We start from the raw sequence: 25,278 nt of genomic DNA on the forward strand, positions 1-25,278 counted from the left end.
CTTAGTTCTCTGCTCCAGCCTTTCCCTGATAATGTTTTATTCGACTGTTCTGCTCTGTAGTGGCAATTCTGTTGTAGGCTTTTAGTAACATCTTATTGCTGGTGTTTTATTAATATTTGCTGCCGTATTATAGTATTGGTTTTTTTATTATATGGATGTTAATGTTGTAAACCTCCTTGGGAGGGCTTCTGTCCTGAAAGGTGGCCTAGAAATATTTTAATAAGTAACTACCAATTAGCATATGCACATTGTATGTGAATCAGTGCCCTATATTTCACCTCTTTAGGGGCGATGCATGTACTCCTTTTTTGGAGGTGTATTGGTGGCCACCCTAGCTGTGAGTGAGTGTCTCTGTCTATCTCCTCCTTAGGAACCATTTGCCAGTGCAAGAAGAGTTGCACCCGTAGGAACAGAGGAAGCTGCTTTATACTGAGTCAGACCATTGGTCCACCCAGCCTGGTATTGTCAACACTGACTGGCAGCCATGGCTCTCCAGGGTTTCAGGCAGAATTCCTTTCCTCGTCCTACCTGGAGAAGCCGGGGATCAAACCTGGCACCTTCTGCATGCAAAGCACGCGCTCTATCACCCTGAGCTGTGGCCCTCCCCATGAATAGCTCCTTTAGACTTCTTTAGACTTCTGTCATTGGAGCCACCAGCCTCCACAGGGTGCGCCCATCAAGAAGCTGACAGTGAAGGGCAGGTGCACTGGGGAAACCTGAGACCATTTGTCAGGAAGGGAAGCCCTGCCCCGAAATGCGCCCTCCCCCTAAGAACAGAAGTCAGGAAGTGACTCTGAGAATACTGGGAAGGGCCCATGCAAGGACCAGTGGTCTCCTGCCATCTTCTCCTTTATGTGCTTGTTTCAAAATTCTGGGTTCCAATTGGCGGGTTGGGCTCTGCTGCCAAGTTGGGGAAGGCAGCTGGACAGCCATCTGTCAGGGATGCTTTAAGGTAGATTCCTGCAATGAGCAGGGGGTTGGACTCGATGGCCTTGTAGGCCCCTTCCAACTCTGCTATTCTATGATTCTATGAGGGTTAAAGCTGAGCAGCCCAAGCCCCTGTTCTGCATGTAGAAGGTCCCAGATTCAGCCTCCAGTAGCTCCAATTAAAAGGGCCGGGTAACAGAGGGAGAGAAAGATCCTCTGAAGTCCAGGAGAGCCATTCCAGTCAGATTGCAGTAATGGACTACATCCACGCATCGTCCAAAGGCTGCAATTGGGGGCCCCTGCTGGCTCCCAATTTGTTTTCTTTTACAAATTATTCTGAAAAAAAAATAGATTTAAAAACAACAAATACAATGGGTCATATTTAGCTTGTTTGTAGGCGGCGTTTGTCCATTTTGGCATTCCATAGATGCCGCAGGACGCTAAAAGGCTCAACTGGAGCTTGCAAACCAGCTAAATTGAACCCTTTTAGCACTGCGGAGCAGTTTGCCACCAAATTTTCAGCAGCAAGCTGGTGATTTATTTTTAAATTATTTTAAATTAATTGTTTTACCAACCGCAGCCCACCGGCAGCGGGGAGGGGGTTAGTTCCAGGGGCTTGAAAACAGCCTTGGCTCTACGTGAGCTAGCTTCTTGCGTCCAATTCTGCCATTCCCACCACGTCTCAATCCGCATCACCTTTGTATGTATCTAAAGGGTGTAATATAAAGGCAAGCCATATGGAGCGCACCCTGGGGCCCCGATTTCCCTAAATTCTGCCCAGCGGCAAATCGCAGGCAGGCTCCTTGCACTTTAAACCGTTCTTTACTACTCCCTTACCTCCACCCCCATCCTGAAACAAAATTAGCTTGCTTCCCTCAGGCTGGGAGCATGGTGTGCTAACACCCGCCATTAATATGGAAATCTCCCTAAATCAGCAGGGCGCAACCCAATCTCTGTCTTTTCCAAAGACCCAGGGCTGTGCGAATGAATACTCCACGCCCCTAGAGCCTGTGAGATGCATGGCAGACGACAACAGCGCAAGAGGGAAGGAAGAGAAGGAAACTATTTGTTGGTATTTGTTTATTTCCAGCCCATTTCAAGGACATCTGCTCTTAGTAATACACTTTTTTGAGGTTCACTTCAATGATTGAAGGGAGGGTGAAAGTAGGGGGGGGGGCAAACAAATTTTAAGCAAATCGACCGAGTGAGTACAGTTGCTACATTTGTATTTCTTTCTTCGAGGACTTGCTCTGCATCCTTTGTATCATATACTAAACATGTCTGTAAAGCAGAGGAGCACAACCACACGCGGCCCTCGGCTGCTCCCTGTGCACACCCCAACTTGGGCCCCAGTCACATTTCCCAGGGGATCCCAGCAATCCCGAGATCTCAGCAGGCAGGGAGAGGTGATGTGCAGGAGCATGTGTGTGTGTAAGTGCATATGTGTGCACATGCATGCACATATATGCCCCAAGCAGACATCAGATGCATCCCTCTTGGCCAAAAAATTGTGGGCATAAAAGAACTCCATATACCCCCAAGTAGAGCTTGACCCTTCGCACGTGCTCCATGGGAGTGTGCACAAACCGCTTGCGGGCTCCCAACGGGATTAGCAAATAGTGACATTTTCTATGGGTGGATGCTGGAACACGGAGTCCACGTTCCCTCCATGTGTGGGGAATGGGCACTCTGAGCGCCTCCTCTGCCACTTCCTTTCTCGGAGATTGCTGCAGACACTCAAGGGTTGGGCCCAACCAGTCTTGCTCAAAGCTTGGTCATGCCAGGCCTCACCCACGGCCGTGCTTTGCCCGACTCCATTTACGAGGAATCAAACAACCATTTGATTCTTTGTGGTATCCCTAAAAGGAACCACATGAATAGAAGATGTCCAATGTCCCTATGTAACAGGGGTGGCGAAACTCAGGCCTGGGAGGGTCTCAATCCAGCCCACTTGGGGTTTCTCAGATGGCCACACCCGCTTCCACAGGCCCACCCCCTTTCCCCCCACACACCAATGGGTTGATGGTTTACTGGCGTTTCCCCCCATTCTGAAAGGCTGAAATGCCTGTCCTATGTTACTGGCAGCAAAGCTTTGAGCTAAAAGAGGCTGGGATTTTTTGCATTTTGGGCCCCTCCCCTTTGCCTTTGGCTCTGCCTACCACTGGAATGCAGCCACCCAGAGCTTCTCAGAAATGGAATTCGCCCGTCAGGCTAAAATAGGTTGCCATCCCTGCTCTAAAGGAGTCCATGTTACAGCGATGGGTTGCCCTGCCAGTGATCAGGGCCTGCATTGAAGCAATTAGATGACCTCTCTGCCTTCTGTTTCACTGTAACATCCATTTAAGAACCTAAGAACCTAAGAAGAGCCCTGCTAGATCAGACCAAGGGTCCATCTAGTCCAGCACTCTGTTCACACAGTGGTCAACCAGGAACCCACAAGCAGGACTTGAGTGCAACAGCATCATCCCACCCATGTTCCCCAGCAACTGGTGTATGCAGGCTTACTGCCTCTGATACTGAAGGTAGCACATAGCCATCAGGACCCATCAATGGGTCAACCCATCACTCATCTCACTCAAAGGATCCTATAAATCAGCCCCAAACCTTCTTGGTGCAAGAGCAAATGAATGAACTTTAAGGGATGACCAGGTGTGCCCTAAACATTGTAGCTCTACAGGACTTTTGGTTGGCTCGTTTCTTTCTCCTGCAAATTCACAATGAGACACAAGATGCCCTATAAGTCAAGGTCCTGATTGCAAAGGCATTTTTTTTCACCTTGCTGTATGGAAGGGAGAGTCGCTGATCCCATGGGCGATAAGAGCCAGTCTGCTTAGTTGAGTGTGACAATAGCATCAAACATCAAGGTGTTCAGCCATGAATATTCAGGGCAATTTAGCACCAGGGTCCTTTTTATGCAAGTTAAAAGCATTTTTCATAAGAGAAGCAAGGTTGAGGGAGGATATCTCTCTCTCTCACACACACAGAGAGGCAACAGTGTCTTTCCCAGAATTTTAAAGTCCTTTCGCAGATGAGCCCAAAGAAAATCAGTTTGCCCTTTCACTGAATGTGTAGTCAATGTTTCTTCCATCCTTTTGCTCCTCTTTTCTGAGTGGCACATTCAAAGCACGAGTAACCTAAGTCCGTTGTGCTAAGAAACACCCCCGCCCCCCCCACAGATCCAGCCCCCCAGCCCCAAATCCTGGTTCCATAAAATGGCACAAAAGCTGGTGGTGTGGGAGGTGTTATCCGCATTTTATCAAAAGAATTTCTTCAGTTACTCCATTTAAAATGCTCTCCTGTCTTCCTGTTGAGGCACAATATAAAATAATTGTAAACCACTCAGTAAACACGATTCATTTATTTATATATTTAGTGCCGTCTGCATACCTGGCACATGGCACCACCTAAGCCAGTGACGACTTCCAAGAAGTTAATGGTGCGCCGTGTGAAGAAATACTTCCTTTTCACCATCCTGAATTTATCGGTAATCAATTTCATTGAGTGAACTCAAAATCTAGTAAAATTAAAGAGGGAGAAAACTGTTGTCTCTCCACTTTCTCCACAACGTGCATAATTTTAGAAACCCGCGTTCCCATTTAATTATCTTTTTTCTAAGCTTAAAAGCACCCAATTCTCCAGCTTTTCTTCATAGAGAGTGTGCTCTACCCTCTCACCATTTTGGTTATCTCATTCTACGTACATCTGTCTGTCAGAAAACATTCTGAAACATCCTAAAAAATGTTTCTCCTTTTTCCTGCTTCTTTCTTCTCGGGTCAACTTAACATTATAGTCACGGTGTGTGGTGATTCTCTTTTTCCTCATTTCGACACTGCATTCATTTCCTTTCATTTTGTTGGTCACTCATTTAAATCACATTTGTTTCTGTACTTGTTCGTGGTACTTTTATTTGATTCATTAACTTGCATTCATATTCTCCCTCACCCTTTTTCCTTTATAGTCAGCTCTGGTTGTTTTTTGCCACCTCCTGCAGAAACGACAAGAGCGGTGACCTTTAGTTGTTGATGCTGCTAGCCGCCATTTCCCCCACCCGCACAGGTTAATGGTGCGTTGTATGGAGAAGGGCTTCCTTTCGTGTGTCCTGCTCCTATTACTGGTCAGTTTCATTGGATGACTTGAAGGGGCTCTAGTATTTTAGGAAAGTCCCTCTCTGTCTACACCCACCATACTATCCATGGGGATGAAAGGAATGCCAATAGCCTGAGATATTCCCAGCGATGTCTCTCAGTGGAACCAGATCATTAGAATTAGGTGCCAGCAGACAATTTGTTTCCATAAGCATGGACCTAACCACAGTTAAGAGCAGTCCGTTTTCAGATCAAAGAAATCTCTCGAGCATCCATCGTTATCGTGTCCTGCAACTCCCCGAGTCCCCAGTTGCCTTTTCTGCATCATTTTGAAATATTTTGAGCAGGTCCAGATCTACACCAAGCAGGATATAACCCTTTGAAAGTGGTTTGAAAATGGTATCTGGCATGGGCCCCAACGGTTGTCAGTGCACTTCAATACCGTTATAAAGCAGCTGTGTAGATCCTGATTAAGGAATTCACTATCACAAGATCTGATCGTAGCCCCCAAATTAGAATGGCTTTAAAAAGAAATTAGTTAAATTCATGGAGGATAGGGCTGTCAAGGGCTACTAGTCATGATACGTTACCTGTGATGTACTACGCGAGGCCCTGCTGGGGAACATGGGCGGGAGGGTGCTGTTGCACCATGTCCTGCTTGTTCATCCCTGGCCGATGGCTGGTTGGCCCCTGTGTGAACAGAGTGCTGAACTAGATGGACCCTTGGTCTGATCCAGCATCAGGGCTCTTCTGATGTTCTTTTGAGTGCTGCAATGCTTTATCCATGAAGCTGCCATTGAAAATGGTCCAGAAGCGTCAGGTGGTCCAAAATAGGGAGTTTTCAGTGTGAACATTTTACACCAGTGCTTTGTGATTTGCCCTGGCTTCCAGTTCATTTCCAAGCCCAATTCAAAGGGCTGGTATTAACTTCCCTAACTTCAACAATTTGAAGCCAGGATACCTGAAGTTTGGTTTCCTCCCCTATATAGCTGCCCTGACCATAAGATAATCTTCAGAGCCCTTCTCTGGATACCCATGCCAAATAAAATCGGGCAGGTGGCTACTAAAGAGAAGGCCGTTTCTGTGCCCCCCTGGTTGTTGTGATGATGGCCTCACCTGGTGCCTAGACCTCCGTAGACTTGTGGCATTCTCCCCTGCCTCTGCTCTCCAGCAAGACCCCCGGAGACCACCTCAACACAACAGGTGAGGGGGTGGTGAAAGGATCACAAAGGAGTGGTAGGAGCCACGGCTACCTTCTCTCCCACTTCAGAAAGAGACTTGACCTGTAGTGATGTCTGGATCACGCCGTTACAGTTGACCGTAGCCCTGCTCAGCTTTCTGCTGTGACCATTTCAACCTCCCTCTGACTTCGAGCAGTCTGGCATAATGCCCCTCGTAAATAGTATCCATCAGCAAGCATAAGACATTAATGATGGCATCCGGACGCTGTAACATTTAATTTGTCAGCCTTAATCATAATTCATTGCGGGTCTCGTTAGGTTATATTTCCTGGAACTGCCTCTCTCCATTATCTGGCTTTGAATGCATGATTCCACCACCACCACCACCCTTTATTTCTTTACCATTTAGGCTGAGAGTCAGTGAGTGGCTCCTAGTCACCCAGTGAGCTCCATGGCCAAGTGGGGACTAGAACCCAGATCTCCCAAGTCCCACTCCAGCACTCTAACCACTATCACATAGTAGCACACTGGCTCTTCATTACCAGCTCTTCTGCTGGAGAGGACCACTGCTCATTAATAGAACCCTCCAGGTCACGACCGCCAACAAAATGTTGCAGCATGGAGTGCTGCTGGTCACGATTCCAGCTACTGCTCCAGTCCACTCCCCTTTCCTCCACCCCAGTTTTCTGTTTCTGGGCCAGGCAGCACTCAGTGGCCACTGACCACACTCAGTCCTTACAGGTTTGTTATGGGGGATTTCCCTCCTTTGACCAATCCCTATATCAGCCATCCTCAACCTGGTATTCTCCAGATATTCTGCACTACAGCACCCATCAGTGTTAGGAGCCTTGCCAGGGAACTGTCAAGAAGTCGGTTGAGTTACCAACACCTATGTGAACCAGAATTCAATTGCCAAGGTTCAACAGTCAACACTGTTCCGTTGCCTAATAATTCCCATAAAGACAGAGCTTCCAGCTCCCCTTGTAGAACTGATGGTTTACATTTGGAATACATATTTTAACAGGGATCCAGAGATTTGCGGTGCACCAAATCTGTGGCAGATTTATAATTCTTCTAATACTTTGATGGAGATTTAATTTCACAGCACTAGAAATAGGAATGCAATCTTAGGGTGCAAGATGAAAGTTCCCCCTGCTTAATCTTTTGTAATACTTTCTCTTTAACAGCCACACATATTTTTTCTTGCAGAAGGAAGGTAAGAGTAACCTCATATGAACTTCCTTTTTTTTTTTTAAATGAAAACCATCCAGTGCTTTTGCCTTAGGATAATTTAAGAGCACTGTGCTAACATTGTGGAGCATTGAGATAAGGACATCAGCAGTGTTGGGCAAGAGTCAGCATTGCAGGGGACCGGGGAATCAAAATGCTAGTCCCTGTCATGTATAGCCTTACTGCTTCTGTATTGGGAGCAGGTGATGCAGGTAATCAATCAGAAACAGATTCAGACTCAGAAGACGCTGAGCTAGACACCAGGCAGGTAGAGCCAGTGGGGGAGGAGGTTCACATGGGAGAGGCTTCAGCTGAGAATCTGCCCCCTCCAGAGTCTATCTCTTCAAGGCCAAATTCTATGCTTTCAGAGGACAGGGAGTCAACTTCCGGGGGTGAGCATTCAGAAACCTTACTTAATGCTAGGAATCACCAGAAACTAAAATATTCAGCGAGGTTAGCGGCAAAGAGACAGTCAGACAGATTGCATGAGAAATTGTCCACGCATCAACCACCTTGAAGTTATGGACATTTGAAAAGCCTTTTCTTTTCTTTGAACGGACAATTGTCTTGCTTAGTTTGCATAGTTTTTGCCTAAGGGGGAGTTTCACAGAAGGTGCCTAGTTTGTGTTACAGAAGTGTTTATTGCTTGCAACAAAGTTTTGTAAATTGCCTAGCACTTTGCCTCATTCGTCTCCCAGAGAAAGCTGGAGCAGCTACAGTACACGACAGTCCCAGCCAGATGGGGACCAAAATTGTATGGCAAGCCATGCTATGCAACCAGGTAAACAGGGTGGCTGGCACAAGGTACAACAAGAGCCGAGGATGGAGGCAGCTGAGATGGCAACCTGGTAAACGGTCTGTCTGGACACATAGGCCAAGAGCCCACATAAATCCTACTTAGAGTAGATCTATTGAAATAAATAGAACTTAAGTTTGTCATGACCCATTCATTTCAGTGGGCTTACTCTAAGTAGAACTTGTGTTAGATTCTGCCCGTGACCCGTATGAAGCAAAACCAGAGGCAAGGAGAGTAGAGAGATCAAGAATCGGGTAGGCTGCCTAAGGAACAGGATGTGGACGTTAGGAGCCGAGGGGAATTGTGCAGCCACTTACAAATTGCCCACAAAGAGGAAATGCATCATCAAAATAGGACAAAAATGGCCATAAATTTGCATAAAATTTGTATCTGCTAATGTATATGTATAAGTATACATTTAGAAATTATTATAATTTAAATAGAAATGCAGTACATCTCACCATAGTGCGGAAGACTGAGCAGGTGACCTGTGTGCCTACCTGTTCAGTCTGCTGTCATAAGAACATAAGAAGAGCCCTGCTGGATCAGACCAAGAGTCCATCTAGTCCAGCACTCTGTTCACACAGTGGCCAACCAGCCATCAGCCAGGGATGAACAAGCAGGACATGGTGCAACAGCACCCTCCCGCCCATGTTCTCCAGCTACTGGTGCACACAGCCTTATTGCCTCGAATACTGGAGATTTATTTATTTATTTATTACATTTTTATACCGCCCAATAGCACACAACCATCAGGGCTAGTAGCCATGGATAGCCTTTGCCTCCAGGAATTTATCCAACCCCCTTTTGAAGCCATCCAGATTGGTGGCCATCACTACATCTTTTGGTAGTGAGTTCCATAATTTAACTATGCGCTGTGTGAAGAAGTCCTTCCTTTTATCTGTCCTGGATTTCCCACCAATCAGTTTCATGGGATGACCCCGTTGGGTTCTAGTATTTTGAGAGAGGGAGAAGAATGTCTCCCTCCCCACTTTCTCCATACCATGGATCATTTTGTACACCTCTATCATGTTTCCCCTTAGTCTCCTTTTTTTCCAAGCTAAACAATCCCAGTTGATGTAACCTTCCCTCGTAGAGGAGATGCCCCTTCATCATTCTAGTTGCCCTTTTCTGCACTTTTTCCAGTTCTCTAATATCCTTTTTTTTTTAGGTGTGGTGACCAAAACTGTACACAGTATTCTAAGTGTGTGCTAACTATATTGATGGACAGTTGTTCTTATGTTTCTAGATCTTGGAACCAAACTAGGAGAGCAAATGTTGTAACCTTTCCTCATAGAGAAGTGGCTGCAGCATTGTGGCCATTTTGGAAGACCTTTCCTGCACACTTTCCATCTCTACACCATCTATTTTGAGATGCGTCTCATTTTGAGATGCGTCTTGACTTCTTTTTGCACTGGACGATCCCACGGTGGCAATTATAAGCAATGTGTAGAAGTCAACCAAGGGCTTTATTCCCCTGGTGTATGCGTTTGTGAATGGCGTCCAAGACTTTGTTGTTATATCCTCTTCTAAAAGAGCCAATTAGACTGACTACCTACTGAGAAGAAAGGAGAGATGTTCTCTGTAACTCACTTGAACTTCAACACAGAGATAACATTTACATGTATGGAAGAAATTGCATTTCTGCCATTTCCGTGTTGGGCCCAATCCACCAGCTGATGCTCTTTCTTCTTCTGCTTGAAAAATGTCCTAGACTCTCCTGGCTACAGGTCCTAATGCATCCTCACCCTCTTTTGTTTATATTCCTCAGTTCCTGCCACAGAGGTCTCATTCAGCAAACCCAGACTGTATGACGCCCCATGGGACTATCCTGCACCAGACCCTGGATTTTGATGAGTTCATTCCACCAATCCCACCTCCGCCCTACTATCCACCTGAGTACACCTGCACTCCTGTGATCGAAGCACAAAGGTGATTGATTTCTTTCGCCTGTACATCACATCTAACTCAAGAGACACAGATGAGCTAACACGGTTGATTCATAACAGACCTCACGTAGCAAAGAGGTCCTCCGTCAGAGCTGCTGGTTGTCCTGCTTTTTCTTAAAAAAAAAAAAAAGATAGCGGCATACTCTGATGAGTCAGTCACAAGCTACCATGTTTCTAAGGCTGCATTCCTGTATCCCATATAGATTTGCATTTGTATTAATGTGCACACTCGCGCTACTGAAACAAAATTCACTTACATCCCTAAAATTAATGTGCGAAATACAGATGGAATGGGTTGAACAAAGTCCGTACATCCCTAGTATACAGTTACCTGGGAGTAAGTCTCATTAACTTCAATTGGACTTACTTCTGAGAAGACATACATATGGGTTCAGCAACATGGATGGCCCCTTTGGAGTTCTGACTGGTTTTGAATGAAACCCAGAGCCGATTCACAGTCCCACTGACATCAAATTTATTTATTTATTTTATCTATTTTTTTTATTTATTTATTACATTTTTAAACAACCCACTGGTGGGTTGTTAGTCTATAAGCTGCCACCAGGCTCTTTCCTGTTTTTGCTTTTTCTAAGATGGTGCCAGCTCTTTGCAGCTTCTGTAAGTAGTTGCCTTAAAAATAATGCCTTATTGTTGTTGTTGTTGTTGCTGGTGTTATTTCAATCTGCTGCCAAAATAATCAGGGCACAATTTTAATGGATCGAACTGATTAAATATTAGGAACATAGGATGCTGTCTTATAATGAGTCAGGCCATTAGTCCATTTAGCTCAGTACTGATGACACTGACTGGCAGCAGCAGTTCCCCAGGGTATCAGGCAGGATTCTTTCCTCGGCCTACCTGGAGAAGCCGGGGGTCGAACCTGGGACCTTCTGCATGCAAAGCATTAGCTCACACAGAAGAGGGCCAGGATCTCTTCTCGATCCCCCCACAGTGCAGGACACGGAATCATGGGCTCAAGTGACAGGAAGTCAGATTACGACTGGACATCAGGAAAAACTTCCTGACTGTTAGAGCAGTATGACGATGGAACCAGTGACCTAGGGAGGTTGTGGGCTCTCCCACACTAGAGGCCTTCAAGAGGCAGCTGGACAACCATCTGTCAGGGATGCTTTAGGGTGGATTCCTGCATTGAGCAGGGGGTTGGATGCGATGGCCTTGTAGACCCCTTCCAACTCTACTATTCTATGATTCTATGATTCTATCACACTGAGCTATGGTCCCTCCCTGAAGCTGTGGTTATTAATAACCAGCTATAACTATTTGTTATTATCATCATTGTTTTTTTCAGAGGGCTCCATTTGGACTTTCCTCACTCGCCCTTCAGTGCTTTATACGAGGTGGCCATCAACAGCCCCGGAATGCTCTATCCAGCTGAGTTACCGCCTCCATATGAAGCAGTGATTGGACAAGCTCCAGCCAATCAGGTAAGAGAGTACTGGTGGTTGAAGGAAGCTTGTGGACAGAACCTCAGAAGTGTATTTGGTTACGCACTTGACTGCTTCTGTAAATGGAGATGGATTTGATGCTCACCCTTAGTGACATTTCTACTACACCTTTAGATTTGATTACTCAAAAGCTGTTGAATGCTACATTACTCATAGCTCCTGTTTCCCCATGATGTAATCCTATTATTCATTCATTCATTTATAAGTATCTCCTAAAATAGATTTCTCTAAATGTTTTCATTTATAACAGCATCATAAAAGACAACATTATCACTATAAAAATACTTATACTGGTTTGGATCCAGATTTAGTCATACTTTGAGCCGACCCACTGATCTCATGTTAGTCATGACTAACATGTCCCAATGATTTCAATGGGTCTAGTTTAAGTATGATTAAATTGGATCCAACCCACTAATGCAGCACAAAACATTACATGAGTGCAAAACCTAAAACCAGCCACGATGCAGGGAGTAAAATGGTAGATCTTAAATACTAAAAATGCAGAAATATTTTAAAACCTAGGAGAATAAAAATGTTTTAGCTGTGGGCTGAAAAAATAGCTTTGTGGGTACCAAGCTAGCTTCCTGTGAGACTAGGGAGCATGTGTGAATCACAATAGCATAATCAACTGCATGGGTCTTTCTCATTCACTCATCATTCTGAACCTCCGTGTTCAGAGGCCATGACCTGTTTGCACGACATGCTAAGCTGTAGTGGGTTGTCCCCGTAGTTTGTTTCAGGATAGCTTGTCATGACATCTGAACCCAGAGCATCATGGGTTCTTTTCCATGAAGAAACCACTCTGAGAGGCCATGGTTTGTTGTTGGATTATTCAAATGGCATTGAGAATACAACTGCCAATATCATACTGCCTTTATACAAATCTATCATTCGATCACCTTTAGAATTCTGTGTGCAATTCTGGTCACCATAGATAGATAGATAGATATTGTAAAGCTGGAAAAAGTGCAGAAAAGGACAACAAAAATGACTAAGGGGCTGGCGCATGTCTCCTGTGAGGGAAGGTTACAACAGCTTGGGGAAAAAATAGCTTACAATAGCTTGGGGGAAAAGGCAAAAGGGAGACCTGATAGAAGTGTACAAAATTATGCATGGTGTGGAGAATGTGGATAGTACTAGAACTAGAATGTGGATAATATTAGAACCCAGGGTCATCCTATGAAGCTGGTAGGTGGGAGATTCAGGACAGATAAAAGGGAGTACTTCTTCACAATGTGGAATTTGCTACCAGAAGATGTAGTGTTGGCCACCAGGTTGGATGGCTTTAAAAGGAGGTTGGGTGAATTCCTGGAGAAGAAGGCTATCAGTGGCTACTAATCCTGATGGCTATGTGCTACCTCCAGTATCAGAGGCAGTAAGTCTATATACACCAGTTGCTGGGGAACATGGGTGGGGGTGGATGGGTGCTGTTGCTCCAATGTTCTGCTTGTGGGTTCCTAGTTAACTCCTCATTGGCCACTGTGTGAACAGACTGCTGGACTAGAAGGACCCTTTGTCTGATCCAGCATAGCTATTTTTAAGTTCTTATGACTTACTCCTAGGTAAATATGTGTTGGACTGAAGGTTATATTGATATATTAATCAGCTGAAAGGCAGGTGAATATTCAATTAGAAATTATTTTGAAGATCATCAGCTCCAGTTCCCTCTGAACCAGACTTCCACAACCTTGCACTCTCCAGATGTTTGGGATCACAAGTCCCATTGGCCATGCTGGTTGGGGCTGATGGGAGTTGAAGTCCAAAACAACTGGAGGACATCAGGTAGGGGACGGCTGGAGAAGCCTTGTAAGAAGGCACAGAACTACATTGCTTAATTAAAAATCTGCAACATGTTCAGCCCAGAGGATGTTTCCTAAAGGAACTTGAAAGTTGAGCCTTCAGCTATCTTGCCCTAAGGCAAGACTGAATTCAACACTGAATTCTACAGCAGGGAACGTAAGCATGGTATATCTTAGGTCGAAATTTAAAAATCCACATGGAACTTTCAAAAAAGTTCCATGTGGATTAATAATAATTAATAATTAATAATCCAATTATTGGACCATCTCTCAACATTGAATTCTACAGCAGGGAACATAAGCATGGTATATCTTAGGTCGTAATTTAAAAATCCACATGGAACTTTCAAAAAAGTTCACATGCAAAGGCAGCAGGAAACTGACTTTCAGCTTATGGGTCCTTGTTGGAGAATCTAAGTGGCTTCTCAGTTCCAGAATAATGCCTCCCCACCTACTGTGCATATTTGTTTCTTGAAGGATTCACAAACATTCCAAAAGTCAGGGCTTAAATATATGCCAAAGCTTAATTCTAGAACAGGATAAGACCTATAACAAAATATTGCAGTGTAAATCTGGACCTCCTAACAGCAGTGCTTCAGATCAAGGTTCTAGGGGTTCATTTATTTATTTATTACATTTATATACCACCCCATAACCAAAGCTCTCTGGGCGGTTTACAAAAGTTAAAAACAATGAACATTAAAAACAAATATACAAAAATTTAAAAGCATAAAAACAGCAATGTCCATTTAAAACAGCTATTCTGGGGTCAGTTAAAAAAAACAACGCTCATTAGTTGTTAAATGCCTGGGAGAAGAGAAAAGTCTTGACCTGGTGCCTGAAAGATAACAGTGTTGGCGCCAGGCGAGCCTCATCGGGGAGATCATTCCACAGTCGGGGGGCCACCACCGAAAAGGCCCTCTCCCTTGTTGCCACACTCCGAGCCTCCCTCGGAGTAGAAACTCAGAGGAGGACCTTAGATGTGGAGCGCAGTGTACGGGGAGGTTCACGTCGGGAGAGGCGTTCCGTCAGGTATTGTGGTCCCAAGCCATGTAAGGCTTTATAGGTTAAAACCAGCACCTTGAATTGGGCTCGGGAACGTATAGACAGCCAGTGCTTTTCAGTGTTTTTTTGGTGGTGGCTCTCCTACTGTAGAATTCTCTCCCTAGACATGTTTGCCTGGTAGCTTTCTTTCTGTCTTTCAGGTGCCAGTCCAATCCCATCCTGTTTGCCTGTTATTTTGCTATTATTCCATATCTGCATTTTTAATCAGCATTTTTAGTGTTTATGTACGTTATGTGCATATACATAACTTTTACTGGCGTTTGAGCTACCTTGAAAGCTTTTCAGGGTTGGCTTAATGCATGTTGCTCTTGAAGGGGAACAAGAAATGGTGTGCTCCCCACCCCCTTCTCGTGGTGCCTAATCCCAAAGGCTGATCTTTGGGATTGGCACCTGGGGGCAAAAAAATACCAGAAATGTCTTGGGGCAGTACTAATGGAATAATTAAAAATTAGGGAACAATTTGTTGCCATTTCAGGGCACCCAGAATCAGCTGCTTGAGGCAAATCTCTTTGCTTTATAACAGAGCCAGTGGTCCTTGAATGTTTTTTAGGATCCCAGTTAGGATGAAAGATTGGGATGTGGACCAGAGTGATTTGGCCTCTCATCCCTGTATTCTGCCAGATATTGTCCTCGTTGCCGAAACAGAATAAAACTAAAGGCTGTTAAGAAACTGTTAAGAAACGAAACTAGACTTTTCAAGGGTGGTAATTACAGGGCTGCATGAAGCTGCTGGGAGCCATTATCCTATTTACAACACCTTGTTAATGCTTCTGGCGAGGGCTGTCGTTTGTATTTGCGGCGATTAACATTTGAAAGCTTTTCTGACAAAGGAACGCGGTGGCTTTAACCAGCACAGGAAGCGCCAGGGTTCACACCAGAAGTTTCCTCTGGGTATGATTTCCCACTGCTGCCCATGCCGGTGGTGAATTCCGTAATGGTCCTTTTCACAGCTTGCTTCCTTGGCCATGAAACTCTTCAGATGTGTTGAAAGACGGGGCCAGTGGTGCCGACGGTAAATAATTGTGAAGTGTTGTGGAAAACATAAACTTAAGGGCTTATTTCTAACAGCTGGATGCTGCTCTTGCAATGGCACCAGCACCATCTGTTGCTCTTTGATGTCAGAGGACAGAATTTCACCCAGCCTTGAGGCAGCCCTTATCCATGGGGCCAGGTCAGGCAACCATACTGGGTACCATTATGGGTGGCGGGGTGAGAGATAGAGCTCCCCCATTGGAGCACAATCCACTGGGATGTTCTCATGGGCAATTTTCATTGAAACGGTTGGGCAGATGCAGAAGAACCAATAGGACTCCCTATAAGTATGGCTATTTGGGGGGGTCACCTGGAGAAGCCCGTCTTTCACTGCTCCCATCTCTTAGGGGGTGGTTTGCAGTTAAGCGCAAACCACAGTTTGGCTGTTCAGATGAAATGGTAAACTATGGTTTGCTGTGAACTGCCATTGGAAGTTACTAGTTGTAGCATGCTGGGGGAGGAGGAAGAAGATCTGACTTACATTTTGCTTTCATTCCTGCTCATCATCATCATTATTATTATTATTATTATTATTATTATTATTATTATTTATATAGCACCATCAATGTACATGGTGCTGTACAGAGTAAAACAGTAAATAGCAAGACCCTGCCACATAGGCTTACATTCTAATAAAAGCATAATAAAACAATAAGGAGGGGAAGAGAATGCAAACAGGCACAGGGTAGGGTAAGCAGGCACAGGGTAGGGTAAAACTAATAGTATAAAGTCAGAACAAAATCAAGTTTTAAAAGCTTTAGGAAAAAGAAAAGTTTTTAGCTGAGCTTTAAAAGCTGCAGTTGAACTTGTAGTTCTCAAATGTTCTGGAAGAGCGTTCCAGGCATAAGGGGCAGCAGAAGAAAATGGTGGCATCTTGCGGTGGCAAAGGGCTGCGGTGAATTAGCACATTGTTTATTTATTTTATTTTTGTATTGGCTTACAGGTCACTGCTTTGAACCAGCAAGTCGCAGAGCCCAGCCTGAGTGAGAGGAACTCCACAGCAGGCTTTGGAAACCAAGGTAATTCCAGCATTGCCCATTCATTTGCTTAGAGCGAATTCCCACAGTGTTTCATGTCCATGTGACTACAGCAGTCTCCATGGCTGCCAGCTAAAAGTACAATCTGACTGCCTTGGAAAGCACTGTGTCAGAGGCAATTAGGAAGTCCGAGCTGTTGCCTTCTGTCCACGACATTCACAGATGTGAGTCATTGCTTGCTGCTGCACACATCAAAGGATGAACATGCATGTGCCAACCAGCCCTTAGCGTGGGGGAAATCGTATGAGCTTCCTTGGAGGGGTGTGTGTGTGGGGGGGGGGTGTCCCCGTCCCCTGCTTCTTCTTTTTCTGTTAGAAAGGGACAGATTTGCTTGTAGGAAGATCACTCCTTTCATCTTGGCCCCCAGACAAACGAAAGGGGACCTGTGAGCTTCATGAAAACCACAGCAAAATGGCTCTTCTCTTTATCTGAAAGCAAGGGATCTATGTTGAATCTTCCGAGGGGACAAGGACATGGTGTGAGAGCATGGGATACTCATTCAGAATCAGATGATTGGGAAGGCTCTCTCTCTCTCTCTCTCTCTCTCTCTCTCTCTCTCTCTCTCTCTCTCTCTCTCATGTGTGTGTGTGAGAGAGAGAGAGAAAGAGAGAGAGAGAGATTCACATTCTTCTCTTTCTCTCTCTCTCTGAAAACCATTGCCAGCAATGAAGGAGAAAGCTGGAGGAGAGGCCAGAAATAAAATAGAGCCATCAAAAAGCCGATAACAAAACATGTGTATGTCTTTGGAAGAGATAAAAACCATCCCTTGAAATGCACAAGCTTGCAATCCAGGGTTTTGATTTGGGTGTTTTCTTTTCACTATTATTTTAGCCAAAGCCTCACACACAAAAGGCTCTCTGATATACACTGTGAGTTGTCTGGCAGAGATAAAGGTGACTTGATGCCCTGCGTACATCTTTCAAACCCCTAGTTAAAGGGTGGTAGGAATCCATCTCAGCTTCCTCGTACTAACAGGCATAAAACTTTGATGAGCGCTTTTCCTTCCTAAGCATCTGTTTAAAACGTTGCCTCTTTTTCCCCTGTCAAGAGGAAATGTTCTATCAAAGAGCTTGCTCTGCTGGAAGCTGCCTTATACTGAGCCTAGCTCAGTATGGTCTACACCAGCCTTCCCCTGCCAGGTGCCTTCCAGATGTGTTGGACTACAGCTCCCATTATCCCCAGCCAGCATGAGTGTAGAACATTTCAGTTCCCCATGATAGGCTGCTGCTGCCTGAGAGTCCACAAAAGAACTTAAGTTTGAAATTGCTGAACTAGAATCGCATCAGCAAGTTTGATTCTACTTGCATCGGGCTCCATCAGGATTAAGGTTTTCTCTCAGACTTCAAAGTGTAAAATTAGCATATTAAAGCTAGGAAGAGTCTGTTATTGTCAATGACTATTTGTTGTGGTTTATGTCAATGTGTTTATCTTGTATACATCTCAGGGCCAAGATAGACATTACTTTAAAAAGCATATGTAGCACCTATTTATTTTATTGCAAGCCAGAACTGATTTATGGCATTTATTGCCACAAGATGTGTTCTTGGCCAGGAACTCACACGACTTTAAAGTATGATTAGACACAGAGTAGAAATCTCTCTGTGGCTACTTGGAGCCTTCATGTTTGGGACAGTGAACCTGTGAATACCTGGTGCTGGGGACCATGGGCAGGGGATCTTTTCTTCACGCCCTGCTTGTGATCCGTGAGAAATTATGAATTGTGGCACTAGTCCTCAGTGTTTGTTACACTGAGCTCTAGCATTTTAGAGTAGCACAATGAAAACTAATAGCTCTGTGTCCCATTTTGGCCCTCACAACAGTTTGCATTTCTCCTCTGTTTTCCAGCCTTGGTCAACAGCACTTCCGAGACAGCCTCTGAAGCTGCTGATATCCCTGATCATCACACCTACTCCTCAGAGGATCTTCGTTCCCTGGAAGTCCAGGAGTCCCTCTTTTCCGCAGACTTATCTTTGTACAGTACAACACCCCACAACGGAGCTCCAAATAGGAGTTGCACCAGCTTGGACTACAGTATCCGCTGTGGGTTGCATAGGACCCGTTCCCCGTGTTCCCCGGACAACGAAGCCAGTGGCCGCAGCCAAACCACCGTTGCCGGGCCTCACGGACAGGCGTTTGGGTTCTGCTCCCGCAGCCGCTCGTCGGACTGCTCCTCGGAGAACTTTGGCCCCTCCGAGAGAGACTCGCGGGGCTCGGCCCGAGAGTGCAAAGCCACGCCCCCGCCAAAGCCGCGGAAGATGTGCTGCGGGGTTTTCAGCCAGCCGGTCGCGCCCCAGACTCGCCGCGCCCACTGTTCAGTGCCTGTAAACACTTTGCCCCACAGCTTCCCTGAGAGGACGGCCCAACAGCGCACAAGGAAAGGAAGGATTTCCAAAATCGTCCGATCCACTAGTGACCCTTTGTCCTGCTTGTCTACCGCAGAAGGTAGGGGGTCTATGGAAAGATAGCGATGGCCGTGCGACTCTCAGTTTCACTGGGAAACAGGTCAACTCTTCTTTACAACCTGTGATGTAGCTATTTGTTGTTGTTGCTACATTTGCATCCCGGGGCCAACACTGAGAAGGCCCTGCTTCCTGTGCTCACGCATGGTGAATGCACAGGCTTCTGAGGCAAATCTTAAAGCCAAGGGCCCATTCATTGATTTGGGAGCAGATTTTGTTTCAAATGTTTTTGTTTCCTGGTTTGTTTCCTATGCTATTTTCCCTTTCCTTCAAGGAGTTCAGGTCAGTGTCTATGTTTCCTTCCCACCCACCTCATTCAACCCTAAGAGGTAGGTTAGGATGAGATGCAATGCCAGGCCCATGCTCAACTATGGCTGGGTGGGGATTTGAACCTGGGTCCTTCCTAGTCATCATCAATTTATTGAAGGCAACCAAATACAGGTTTTAGCCAATTACGTACACAAAAGCTATACACAGAGTATAAAAGTGTGTCATATACAAAAGAATAGATAATATATTATAAAATGTTGAAACATACAACTAAAACCTTACATCTCAAGGCAGGTCACATGAGTTTCTCTAAGCTGAGCAGCCTTCAGAGCAAATTTTGGCTGCGTTAAACATTACAAAACTGTCTGTACTGGACAGGTAAGTATTTGACCTTATCCATATCACCGAGGATAGGAATCACCCTTAAGAGCTTCTCTTAAATATTTTTCCCTAGGTGTTTCATACAGTTTACAGTGTAGCATATAGTGTGTGGTGTCCTGTACCCATTGACTGCCACAGATGCGTAGGCACTGATCTCTGGGGATTTGCTTGTGTCTGCCTTCCATAAAGTTCAATTTCATTGTCTGGCAGTCTGACACTTTAACCTAAAGGTTGGCAACCGTTTTTAGGCTGTGGGCATGTTTGGCAATTTGAGGGACTGTCCTGGGCACCACCACAAAATGGCTGCCATGGGCGGCATGGCAAGGGGCATGTAACTTACCCAAAAGATGGAGTACAAGGCAGAGGCGGGGTCTGAGCCTCAACGTGTGAAGCAACTCTTTTGAACCCAGTTTTCAGTACCAACAGGACCCTATTTTGCAGCAATGTGCCTTTGATTTGCTTACATCTAAATTAGCTATACTTTTTAAAGCTCCCTTTCTGCCTTCCCCTCCCTCCCCCCCCAATTCCCTTTTATTTTTAGTTCCTGTCTCTGGTCCTCATATGGCTGCCTCTGCTTGCCAGGACTCCGGAAACCATCTCTCGCCAACTGGGAAGCCGAGGGACCCCACAAAAGCCGAACTTTCTCGGAAGCCGAAGGCCTTCCAGACCATCTGCAAAGAGCGTCCCCACTCTTTGGTGGACCTGCAGGCCTACAAGGACACAAAGATCCTGGTGGCCAAATTCTTGGAACACTCGAACTGTAACCTTCCCCCGGAGGTGCGGCATGTGGTGAACAGCATCCGGTCGGTCATCAAGTCTGACGAACGGCACATGGAAGAAGCCATCTTCAGCGCAAACGTCATCGACCAGGTGGGCAGGTTGGAAGCCTTCATTGGGTGGGGACCAGAGCAGGACCAGCAGCAAGGGTGGGCAAGGTAGGGCAACCGTCAAGGGTCCAAATCCCAGCAGGGGTCACTGACAACAATGGCTTGGAGTGGCTCCTCCTCACAGGGCCGGTGCCAGACTTTTTTGCGCCCTAGGCAGGTGAGCTGCTTTCATCCACCCACCCCCAGCATCCCCACCCCCACCCCAGTGTACCTGGGCACAGGGTGCCATCTCGCCCACCCAGCCGAAGTGAAGCCAGGACACGGGGGAGTGGCTGGCTGGCCAGCTTCAGAAGGGCGCGCCCGGAAGCCGCTCTCCCAGAGCGGCTTCCGGCTGGGCGCACCATTCCGAAGCTGCCCGCCCACTCTCCCACCCACACCAGCGTCCTGGCTTTGAAGCCAGCCCCCGGCCAGAAACCGCTCCTGGCTTCGACGCCAGGACACTGTGGTTGAGGGGGCAGGCGGGCGGCTTCAGAACGGCGCACCCGGAAGCCACCCTCTCAGAGCTGCTGTGGGAGAGTGGCTTCCGGGTGCGCCGTTCGGCACCCCCCTTACCCTGGCGCTCTAGGCCACTGCCTGGGCTGTCTCTATGGCAGCGCCGGCCCTGCCTCCTCATCACCATGGCTACCTGCTTGTTCACCTGGCTCTCACTCTGGACCAGACAACCGCCATGGCGAAAAAGGGGAGCAGGAGGTGCCACATTGACTTGCTCCCTGGTCGAGCAAGCAAGTGGGAGCGATGTTAAGAAAGAGGTAGCTGGTGACAACGGTAGTGAGAAGAGAAGACTTCCTGAGGAAGGGGGCATTGAGGGTTTCTTGCCCAAAGGCCCTCCAAAATCTGGAGCGAGCACTGGGCCAGATCTGCGAAGAAGCATTGATGCCAGATGCCATGATACGTCTTCTGTAGGGTGACCCTGTAGAAAGGAGGACAGGGCTCCTGTATCTTTAACAGTTGAGTAAGAAAGGGGAATTTCAGCCGGTGTCCTTGGTACGCATGCAGCCCCTGGGGAAATCCCCTCTTCATCACAACAGTTGAAGCTGCAGGAGCCCTGCCCCGGGGCAGGGCTCCTGCAACTTCAAGTGTTGTGATGAAGAGGGGATTTCCCCAGGGGCTGCCTCTTCTATGCAACTATTAAAGATACAGGAGCCCTGTCCTCCTTTTCCTATGGTCACCCTAGTCCTGTGAAACCTCCACGTTCAGAGGCAGATCCGCACTGCATGCCAGTTACTGAGGAGCAACAGCAGGAGAGACGGCTAGGGCCCTATTTATTTCTTTCATTTCCATACCTAGAAATCCCAGCGTCCCCATCGCTCTTCACGAAGGCTCACACGTTACCCATTCATAGGAACAGAGCATGCTTCCTTGTACCGACCAGGCCCTTGGACAGTCTTGCCTTACATTGTCAAGTGTGACTGGGCAGCAATGGCCCGCCAGGATTTCAGGCTGGGAAGAGCCCTGAGGCTGGATCAGACCAAGGGTCCATCTAGTCCAGCACTCCGCCCACGCAGTGGCCAACCAGCCATCGGCCAGGGGCCAAACAAGGCAGGACATGGTGCCACAGCACCCTCTCACCCATATTCCCCAGCAACTGGTATATGTAGGCTTACTGCTTCTGATGCTGGAGGTAGCACATAGCCATCAGGATCGAACCTGGGGCCTTCTGCATGCAAATCAGGTTCTCTTACCGCTGAGTTGCAGCCCCTCCATATTCTCCAGACCTCCGTGTAGAGAGCTCAAATGAGAAATGCTGCTGCAAAGTGGTTTTGGCAGGAGAGGGAGGGGTTAACAAGCAGAAACGCCGGTGATCCTAGGAGTCATGTAGCTGTCTTGATTCAAGAGAACAATTTCCAAGGCGGGTGTTGTTTTAGTCATGTCTGCCTGGATAGCCAACAAAAGTTCAAAGGTTCATAGAATCATAGAATCATAGAATAGCAGAGTCGGAAGGGGCCTACAAGGCCATCGAGTCCAACCCCCTGCTCAGTGCAGGAATCCACCCTAAAGCATCCCTGACAGATGGTTGTCCAGCTGCCTCTTGAAGGCCTCTAGTGTGGGATGATCTTCATCTCTCTCTCTCTCTCTCTCTCTCTCTCTCTCTCTCTCTCTCTCTCTCTCTCTCTCTCCCTCTCTCTCTGTGTGTGTGTGTGTGTGTGTGTGTTCCCTTGAAATAATTGCATACTGCAGAGGTGTAAACGTAAGCAGAAGGGATGGGTTGCATTGCAGGAGGTTTTTGTACTTGAAACGGAAAGTTCTATGCTTTTAACTGCGTGTGTGTGTGTGTGTGTGTGTGTGTGTAGAATTTAAGATATTTATAGCCATCCGTTCTGCCTGACGACGTGCCTCTAAGGCAGCTGACAACGAGCAAAAATTAACACGGAATCAACACAATCAGATTTTCTTCCTTTGAAAAAAGGAAAGGAAAAGATGGAGCCAATGAAGCCTGTCCCAGTGATGGGAAATGTCCATGCCCCAGGCCTTAGATGCGGCTGCTGCTATCGCAGCTGCTGTTCTTCAAAGGATCTTTGGTGAGCATAGGGGAGAACAGCCCCCCAACCCAGGTCCTTAGAGCACAGAGCATGTCCTCACCTGGACAGCCTGCAGCTCCTGGCTCTTCCCAGAGGCAGAGGTGAAGGACCAATGGGGTGAGGAGGGGGTCTTGTAAAAATAAATGAAACACACAAGCCTAGGGTGGCCAGAGGTCCTACTTTACAGAAGATAGTCCTGTATTTTGGAGCGATGGCAGAGACCAGAGCTCTATTGGAAAGTGTCCTCTATTTGACTGGTTGCCCAGTCCAAGTCTGGTTTAAAGTTAAAGAACCACAACGAGGCAGAGCAATAACAGGACAGCAGGCTGAGCAGGCACCTAGGATTTGTGGTTGGGTTAACTCTGGTTTGTTCAACCCTTAAAACAGCCCAGGGTGTCCAGCTTCGGATGTCACACTAACAACCTACGAACAGGGCGATTGTAACTTGTTAACCAAAAGCGGAAGCAACAAGCCCGCCAAGGACAGTAAACTCACTTGCTCCCACTTGTGCACGGCAATTCATGGGTTAATTAACCCACAGTTGCCCATTATGTGAGAACCGGATCCTAGTCCGCTTTCCCCATTATGGGGTGGGGTGGGGATGTCTTCTATTTCTATTTAAATTATAGTAGCTATTTCTAAATGTGCACCTGTACATATAAGGGTGCATATGCAAATGTTATGCAAATTGATGTCCTCTTTTTTTGGCAGTGCGCAAGTGGCCGGGCTATGCAACCTGGGTGTCTGGCCACCTCTACTCTGGAGTGCCGTCTGGCCAGCTGTCCTCCTTGCCACAGAGATCCAAAGGAGAGGCTCGCCTTCATGCTGTCCTCTTTTTCCCAACAGGTGATTATGAGCTCCCAACAGAATGTGGATACCTCACGAAAGCGGCTCCAGGAAGACCTTCACCTACAGAGCTGCGGGGCCCTGAGTTCTCCCGTTGCCTTTCTACGCAGGACCCATATCAGTCACAGCTTAGAGAGGGGACGTCCCCACAGTTTCATCGGTGTCTGCCGAGAGACAATCCTTTGACAATGAGTCACCGTTCTGCTGAAGACTTCACCACCTACTAAAGAGACCTTGAGGAACCCGGCAACTCACGGAGGCTCACCAGCGATGTTGGCCTTTCAGAAGGCCAAACCAAATCCCCTAAAGAGTCTTCCTTTCGAGGTCCTGGTTTGGATCGTTGCTTTCAGTGGCTAGACATCCTGGTTTTCAAGAATACATATTCAAGCGACACCTTTTTGCGGGGAAGAAACAAAGGGTTTATTACTAAAAACCAACCAAACAAAGGGGGAAAAACCCAGACCAAACAAGCAAACTTGTAACACAGACTTTTCCCCCATACCGAGGAATTTCTTTTTTTAAAGGTCTGCCGGCCCTGCTTGGGGCAGAGAGATGGGGAGGAACCGCTCTGTTGCCGAGCTGCAATGACCAATCATACAACGCAGAAGTTGTATTTTATTCACTGTACCTCAAAAGTGTTTTAACTAATTCTGAACAGTGTTTTAATAATAACAAGAAGGAGAAGAATAAAAAGTATTTCTGGATGGTGCGTCTTCCAGAAATGATTTTGTGCAAGCAGTAGATGGGCTTTCTGTTGGATTTCTAGGGACAGAGAGGGATGTTTATGGACTCTGTCCCATCTTTGGGGGCTAAATGTGTGGTTTCCATGTTTGCTTTTCCAGCATTCCCCTTTCAAAGAGCTCTCTAGGAAAGGATCTAGGAGGTGGTGGTTGTTTTTCGCTCCAAGTCCTAATAAGGAACCTACTATTCTTGTGGGGCCCTTTCTCGTGTTCTCTTTCGAGTGCAGGAGCTGCTGATGCCCCTCCTTCAACACTCTATTTTTTACTAGAACCCTCTGGAGTAAGTTCATGCCCAGTGCCCAGTTTGGTGGGATATGTTTCCAGGATGGAAACCCAGTTAAGATTTGTCATTAAGACCATAATCTGAGTCTCATCTCTGGGTGTCCCACCCCCACCCCCCCCATCTTTGGAAACAGGGCCTTTCGGTGGTGTCCCCACTACCTCCAACTGTGGAATCCCTAAGCCAAGTGAAGGCTTCTGAGCCTTAAATGCCCACTTTTTCTTAACTGCATCTGTCTTGTATTTTGTAAGGGTCCCACCCTTTAATTCCTGTTTTGGTTGGTTCAATTCTACCAATTCTTGATGATTTCATTTCAATTGCTTTTC

The 25,278-nt window shown here is 46.6% G+C and overlaps 1 protein-coding gene across 1 annotated transcript in view; it reads left to right on the forward strand.

Annotated features, from left to right (window-relative positions):
- The window catches only part of ENTREP2 (endosomal transmembrane epsin interactor 2), a 204,949-nt gene extending 180,721 nt beyond the window's left edge, over positions 1-24,228 (forward strand). Inside the window, exons 6-11 of the mRNA XM_063142264.1 lie at positions 9,991-10,151; positions 11,478-11,613; positions 16,477-16,552; positions 18,416-19,012; positions 20,222-20,550; positions 23,933-24,228. Coding sequence (XP_062998334.1) covers positions 9,991-10,151; positions 11,478-11,613; positions 16,477-16,552; positions 18,416-19,012; positions 20,222-20,550; positions 23,933-24,118 — 1,485 coding nt within the window. The 3' untranslated portion in view covers positions 24,119-24,228. The remainder of the gene's footprint in view (positions 1-9,990; positions 10,152-11,477; positions 11,614-16,476; positions 16,553-18,415; positions 19,013-20,221; positions 20,551-23,932) is intronic.
- The last annotated feature ends 1,050 nt before the right edge of the window (positions 24,229-25,278 follow it).

Source organism: Elgaria multicarinata, chromosome 16, assembly GCF_023053635.1.
Source record: "Elgaria multicarinata webbii isolate HBS135686 ecotype San Diego chromosome 16, rElgMul1.1.pri, whole genome shotgun sequence".
NCBI classification, from domain to species: domain Eukaryota; kingdom Metazoa; phylum Chordata; class Lepidosauria; order Squamata; family Anguidae; genus Elgaria; species Elgaria multicarinata.